Source organism: Chrysochloris asiatica, unplaced genomic scaffold (genome assembly GCF_000296735.1).
Source record: "Chrysochloris asiatica unplaced genomic scaffold, ChrAsi1.0 scaffold00055, whole genome shotgun sequence".
Lineage (NCBI taxonomy): Eukaryota > Metazoa > Chordata > Mammalia > Afrosoricida > Chrysochloridae > Chrysochloris > Chrysochloris asiatica.
In genome coordinates this window covers 7,453,439-7,460,874 of record NW_006408573.1, presented here as the reverse complement: position 1 = coordinate 7,460,874, position 7,436 = coordinate 7,453,439, and the positions used below count along the sequence as shown (strand labels likewise).

The 7,436-nt window shown below is 51.8% G+C and overlaps 1 protein-coding gene across 1 annotated transcript; it reads left to right on the top strand.

The window, feature by feature from the left end:
- Positions 1 to 244: 244 nt before the first annotated feature.
- ZNF319 (zinc finger protein 319) lies at positions 245 to 2,083 on the top strand. The gene has a single exon (XM_006863570.1). It carries the CDS (start codon positions 298 to 300, stop codon positions 2,047 to 2,049), a length of 1,752 nt encoding a protein of 583 aa, XP_006863632.1. The 5' UTR covers positions 245 to 297; the 3' UTR covers positions 2,050 to 2,083.
- The last annotated feature ends 5,353 nt before the right edge of the window (positions 2,084 to 7,436 follow it).

The following is a 7,436-nucleotide window of genomic DNA, read 5'->3' as shown; positions in this document are numbered from 1 at the left end:
CAGGGAGAGGGCTTATGCTTCCTACCTGATGCTCACCATGTCTCTCTTGTCCACAGAACTGATCATCAGGAGAGGCAGAGCCTCCCTGGCATGTTGGAACCCTGCCTCCAAGAGCCCTTGACCTATAGACAGAGCCTGAGAGTCTGACTTCTTGATCTATGAGTGGGTCTGTCTGACCTGTGCCTTGTCTGAGGTCCTTGCACAGCCCCCTGTCCGGGCAGCTTCTCTTTGGGTTGAATCACTTTAAGTGGGAAACTGAAGCCCTTACTCTCCAAACCCTGTTTCATCTTTCCAAGTATGTCAGAAAGCTGGCAGCAACCTCCACAGACGCAGCCGCAGCAGCCGCAGCCGCCGCAGCCGCAGCAGCATGCTGAGCCACCACCGGCCTTAGCTGAGCACACGCTGCCCACTGGCACGGCTGAGAACCCCTTGGGCTGCGCTGTCTATGGCATCCTTCTGCAACCCGACCCAGGCCTGCAACCCCCACAGCATGCGCCCTTGCAGGCAGCTGGTGAGCCAGGCCCCAAGTGTGGGGTGTGTGGACATGACCTGGCGCACCTGTCCAGCCCTCATGAGCACCAGTGCCTGGCCGGCCACGACCGCTCATTCCAGTGCACACAGTGTCTCAAGATCTTCCACCAGGCCACCGACCTCCTGGAACATCAGTGTATGCAGGCGGAACAGAAGCCTTTTGTCTGCGGCGTCTGCAAGATGGGCTTCTCGCTGCTCACCTCGCTGGCACAGCACCACAGCGCACACAGCGGTAGCGGGGGCCTGGTAAAATGTTCCATCTGCGAGAAGACCTACAAGCCAACAGAGGCGGTTGAGCCAGCGGCCACCACTGCCCCGTCACTGCCCCCACCACCCCCGGCACCTACCGTCACCACTGCTGAACAGACTGACAAGCCTTACAGCTGTCCCATCTGCCAAAAGCCCTTCAAACACCTGTCTGAGCTCTCGCGGCACGAGCGGATCCACACTGGCGAGAAGCCGTACAAGTGTACGCTGTGTGACAAGAGCTTCAGCCAGTCGTCACACCTGGTGCATCACAAGCGCACGCACAGCGCTGAGCGGCCCTACAAGTGCTCGGTCTGCGAGAAGACCTTCAAGCACCGCTCTCACCTGGTGCGTCACATGTATGCGCACTCGGGCGAGCACCACCTGTTCCGCTGTAATGTGTGTGAGCTGCACTTCAAGGAGTCCTCGGAGCTGCTGCAGCATCCGTGCACGCCAAGCGGGGAGCGGCCTTTCCGCTGCGGCGAGTGCCAGAAGGCCTTCAAGAGGCCATCGGACCTGCGTCAGCACGAGCGCACACACAGCGCTGAGCGGCCCTTCAAATGCGACCTGTGCCCCATGGGCTTCAAGCAACAGTACGCTCTGATGCGGCACAGGCGCACGCACAAGACTGAGGAACCCTTCAAGTGCGGCCTGTGCGAGAAGGGCTTCGGGCAGCCCAGTCACCTGCTCTACCATCAGCACGTGCACACTCTGGAGACGCTCTTCAAGTGCCCGGTGTGCCAGAAGGGCTTCGATCAGTCGGCCGAGCTGCTGCGGCACAAATGTCTGCCGGGCACGGCCGAGCGACCCTTCAAGTGCCCGGTGTGCAGTAAGGCCTACAAGCGAGCGTCTGCCCTGCAGAAACACCAGCTGGCCCACTGCGCAGCGGCAGAGAAGCCTCTACGCTGCACCCTGTGTGAGCGCCGCTTCTTCTCCTCATCTGAGTTTGTGCAGCATCGCTGCGACCCGGCCCGTGAGAAGCCGCTCAAGTGCCTGGACTGCGAGAAGCGTTTCAAATACGCCTCCGACCTGCAGCGGCACCGGCGGGTGCACACGGGTGAAAAGCCCTACAAGTGCCCCAACTGCGACAAGGCCTTCAAGCAGCGCGAGCACCTCAACAAGCACCAGGGTGTGCACGCACGTGAGCAGCAGTTCAAGTGCGTGTGGTGTGGCGAGCGCTTCCTGGACGTGGCCCTGCTGCAAGAGCACAGTGCACAACACAGCGCTGCTGCCACTGAGGGCACCTACCAGGTGGCTGCTTGCCTGCCCTGAGCCCGCACCCGCGCCGTGGACTCCCACCAGGCCCAGACTCTTGCCCAGCTTGGGGTTCCCAAGTCCCAGGCATGAGAGCAGAAAGGGCAGTGGGAAGGTGGAGGAGCTGATTGCTGGGCGCTCCTGTGCAGTGTGTGTGGCGGGGGAGGTGGCTAGATTGCTGTGGCTTGTCCTGACTCTGTAAGCCTTTCTTCCTATCACAGGATTAGTTTTCTTGAGGGGACCTGGAGCCAGGCTGGAAGTCAAGGGAGCTCTCCCCTTACCCCAAGGAAGGGCTGATGGCAGCCCAACCTTCCTTAGCCCTTTCAATCAGATTGGAAACCATCTAGGTTAGGAGCCTGAGAGAAGGGCCCAGACCCCAGAGGGCAGTCCAATGCCAGGCTAAAAGAAAGTACATAAACCGAACCTGCTGCCGTTGCGTTGAGTATGGTAACCCCATGTGTTACAGAGTAGAAGTGCTTCATAGGGGTTTCTTGGCTGTAATAGCACTGTAGAATAAGCACTGTACTGCTAACCTCAAGGTTGGCAATTCAAACCCATCAGTCGCTCCTCGGAAACCTTATCCTGGTCACTCTGAGTCAGAATCGACTGGATGGCACTTAACAACAAGAATCTTTATGAAAAGGCACTCTGGTGATATTGTGGGTTTGCGGGTTGGGTTGCTAATCTCAAGGTCAGCAGTTCAAATTCGCCAGCTGCTCCTTAGGAGAAAGATGAGACTTTCTGCTCCTGTAAAGACTTATAGCCTCAAGAACCCTCTACAGGGGCACTGTGGGCTCACTACCACCACCATCAGTCTTTATGGAAGCAGATCATCAGGGCATTCTTCTGTGGCACTACATGGTGGGGCTTAACTGCCAACCTTCAGGTTAATAGTGAAGTGCATACTGTGTGTGCCACTCAGGTACCTGAAATGTATGGTCTCCCCCATCAGATTGTTATTTGGGGAAGCAGGCCAGATTTGTGACTTGGTCATGGGACAGGAAGGTAGGCAGCGAGCCAGACTGTGTGTGTTTTCCCACCAGGGGCCAGATGTGAGGGGTGAAGTCTCAGGGTTGGGTCTACCTCGAGTGGCTGGCCAAGCCAGAGGGGCCCAGAGAAGTCCTTGACACTCTTGGCTGGGGACAGTGCTGTCCAGGGAAAGGAGCAAAGGCTGAGGGCGGCGTCTGCTGTTCTGGAAGCACTCCTCCCACTTTTGTGGCATGGTCAGCATCGTGGTGATGGGGAGTATGAACAGGGGATGTTAGTGCACCAAGAGCTAGGAGGAGGCAAGGACAATCCCAAGGGCTCCCCAGTGAATCGGCACAAGTGTCCTCCCCTGAATCGGATGAACCAAAGCCTCACAATTTGGCCAGGAACAACGTCTGTCTCCAGGTGCCCTTTTAGCTCATACATTTCCCCCTAACCTGTCAGTCTGGCTGCTGGCCTGGATTCCAGGGGTCTTGTGCTGACAGGAAGCCCAAGACAACATCCAGCTACTTTCAAGGCCAAAGCCTTCTCCCTTGGGTCTGCCTAGGATCTTCCTGCGTTCCTGACTACTCAGAGGGCTCAAGGAGCCTCAGGTGTCCAGGACTTAGGGATGGGCAGGAGCAGGTGATGGAGTAACTGCCATGCCCTCCACAAATTCACCTGGACAGGAAGCCCAGAAAAACCAAACTCAAACTTGTTACGGTCGAGTCAGTCTGTAGTGATGACCACATGTGTCCAGCTTACAGAGTAGACCTGCTCAGTGGGATTTTCTTAGCTGTAATTGGTATAGAAGGAGCTCTGGTAGTGTAGTGGTTACAAGTCGGACTGCTAACCTCAAGGTCAGCAGTTCAAAACTACCAGCCGTTCTGCAGTAGAAAGATGAGGCTTTCTGCTCCCGTAAAGCTTTACAGCCTTGGAAACCCTATGCAGGGTGGCTATGAGTCAGAACTGACTCCATGGCATACCACTACCACCATTACCAATCAGTATGGAGGAGTCCTGGTATGGTACTGTAGGATAAGCACTAGACTACAAGGTCAGTTTGAACTGCCAGGTGAGTGGTTCAAACTCACCAGCCACTCCTTGGAAACCCTATCCAAGGTCGCTACGAGTTGGAACCAACTCAACAGCACTTAACAACAACAACAACAAACAGTGTGGAAACAGTGCCAGGCCTTGCTTCTACCGCAATTCTAGGTGGGTTCGAATTGCCAACTTGTCAGTTAGTTGATCACATATGGTTTGTACTACACAGGTACCGTTCGGAAGCCCAAATGATACCTCTGTTAACCAAATGATTAATTTGAACCCAGGTCAGCTTCCTGCGCTCCCCAGCCCCACCTCTCCCTGGTCATGGGTCTTGAAAGACTTTCATCAGTGTACCTTGGGCCCAGAGGAGAGGAAGATGCCTGCCACTCTGCTTCATTCTCATAAAGCCTGAAACAACCACATCCGCCATCTCCAGCTGACTGGGTCCCCTCTTGTGTTTCTCCCCTCTTGGCACTGGCTCTTGGACATAATGCCTCAAGAGACATGGAACCCAAGCTGACAAAGCCCCACCTGCTCATTTTTTTTCTTTCATTTTGCTTTCTAAAAGCATTTTATTATATTATTCATGACATTGTATAGTTTAATTTCATGTCATTTTGGATCTTCTATAAAAATGAGAATTTGGATTTTTAAAAAAGAATGACTCCATTTTAGGTAGCCACTTTTGATGTTAATATATAGTGAGTCCAATGTATGCTTTAGAAGTAAAGACATTGACCTTCACAGACCAAAGCATGACTTATTCTGTTCCTTCTCCCACCGAGGGATGGGCCAGGGTAGGGACACAGGACTAGGTTTGAATCCTGAGCTTCAATTGTTCTAGTTGTGTTCTTACTGTTTTCAGGTGTGATCTAGTCAGCTCCAACTCACAGCGACCCTGTGCCCAACAGAATGAAACACTGCCCAGTCCTGAACCATCCTCACAGTCGTTATGAGCTTAAACCCATTGCTGCTGCCACTGTGCCAATCCATCTCAGGGGTCTTCGTTTTCCCTGACCCTCCACTTTTCCAAGCATGATGTCCTTCTCTAGGGACTGGTCCCTCCTGATAACATATCCAAAATATGAGAGATGAAGTGTAGCCATCCTGATTTCTATGGAACATTCTGTACTTCTTCCAATGCAGATTTGTTTGTTCTTCTGGCAGACCATGGTGCTTTGGGCAAATCACTTAATCTCTGAAACTCAGTTGCCTCATCTGTAAAATGGGCAGGTTAGCCCTTGCCTTACTTGGTTGCTGTGAGAATGAAATAGAATCATATATGGAGGCCTGGTAGCGTAGTGGTTACGAATCGGGCTGCGAACCTTAAGGTCAGCAGTCCGAAACTACCAGCCGCTCTGCGGGAGAAAGATGAGGCTTTCTGCTCTCGTAAAGATTTACAGCCTCGGAAACCCTATACAGGGTCGCTATGGGTCAGAACCGACTCAACAGCACATAACGACAACATGGAGGCCCTGCGGAGGAAGCTGTCTCACAGGAATGCTCCTCCCGCCTCTTGAGGTTTAATTGCAGCCCCAGAGAAGGGGGCCAGACTATACAAGTAGTGGTTGATGAGGGGCCAGAAGCTTGGGACTTGGGCCTGGTAAGCATGGGAATTTTCTCAACATTTTGGAGGGAGAGGCCTTCCTCTTCCTCTAAGACAGTCCCACTTCAGGGAACCACCTGCTCTTGCCCTATCGTTGCTCCCGCTCACCTGTTGCACACTACTCCACTGTATGCCCAGCCCACCCACCCTCACTTCAGGCCCTCCTAGTTGTTGTTAAGTGCCATCGAGTTGGTTCCAACTTATAGCCACCCTGTATAGGGTTTCCAAGGAGTGACTGGACAGTTTGAACCACTGACCTTGTGGTTCAAGTCAACCTTGTGACCCAGTGCTTTATCCTACAGTGCCACTCCAGGACTCCGGTCCCTCCTACCCTCCTTTTATTTGTACTCTCGCCACTGTCCCCAAGTGTCCCTTCTGTGTCTCAAAGATGAGGGTGGAGAGAAGAAATAACAACCCATATCCCAGATCTGAGCATCCAAGAGCCAGTGAGGGTGATCAGAAGGGCACCCTGCCCTGGGAGAGGGTTGGGGGAACAGAAAGCCAGGGGGACAAGCAACTGTCATTGCCCAGGGGCACAAAAACCAGGTGTCCATCTGTGGCGCAGACCACACACTCATTCCCTCTGTGGGTGGCCACAGCAGGACCCTGCCTTTAAGAAGCTGTGGACTTCCTTCCCACAGGGTGGTGGCCTGTGGGCTACTGCTCAGCAACTGGACCAGGGTTAGATCCTGGTCTCCTGGTTTTGCTACTGCTGTTTCTCTGCGGCTGCTTTTTGCCATCTCTGATATTATAACTCTGTCTCTTGGGTCTAGGAGGTTCTCATTGCAGGTCCAAAGGACATTCTTCACTCCTGGCTTTTCTTTCTTGAGGGTAGTGCAATCCTCTCTTCCTGCCTCTGGGATGGCTTATTTTAAGCATAACAAGATGGCAAAACAGACCAATCCCCTTGTTAGGTTCCATACACATTATCTACATGGTCCCACCCCTGAAAGGTTTCATACACTTTATTTGCAGACTGTCCAATCCACTTCGTAAGCCCCAAGCACCTTATTTTCATAGCGCCACCCAATCGTGTGGGAGGCGCAGACTACATACAGCTAGAAGGGCTATGTTAACCCACTGCACCTTGGGACCAAAGGGCTTGCCTAGTGTGTCCTTCATTAACTAGCTGAATTCTTAGTCTTTTAATGGAAAAATCAGTTGAAGCCCTTTGACATTGCTCCTTATGAGTGCCTCAACAGATATTAAGAATTCTATCTTTCCTGTCCAAGAATGCATTTATTCTGAAAGACTTACAAAGTAAATGTATTTGGTATAACTTATGGCTTCTTTTTAAAGCTAGCATAATAGAGCAAGTCTTTAATTGGTTTCTTATTATTTTGATCTTCAGTGTCTTACAAAAAATAGGAACTGTAAAGATTTCTTTTTTTTCTCAGTGGTCATTGTGTTGTTAAATTTTATAGCTTGTATCAATTTTGGTTTCTATCCCTGAGAAGCCACACTATTTCATAACTTCTGTAAAAGGAACATTGTGATCTTTACTAAATCTAGCTTTTAGATATATTTGGCTGGCATGTTTTCAGTGTTCCTGAGCCATTTATTCTGGACTCAACCATTTTAAATCTACTAGAGCAGGGATCCACAAAGTACAGCTGGAGGGGCAGGGGAAGGAAACAAGACCTGCCTGCTGTCTGTTTTGAGATGAACCATGAGTTGAGAAAGGTTTTGATGTTTTTAAGGGGTTGGTGGTGAGGATGGAATCAAACTATCCTGTCCCTTGAAAATTACATGAATTTCAAATTTCAGTGTCCATAAATAGAGT

Bases quoted from the DNA above. Each gene is read 5' to 3' on its own strand.
- ZNF319 (XM_006863570.1), top strand. From the start codon at position 298: ATGTCAGAAAGCTGGCAGCAACCTCCACAGACGCAGCCGCAGCAGCCG.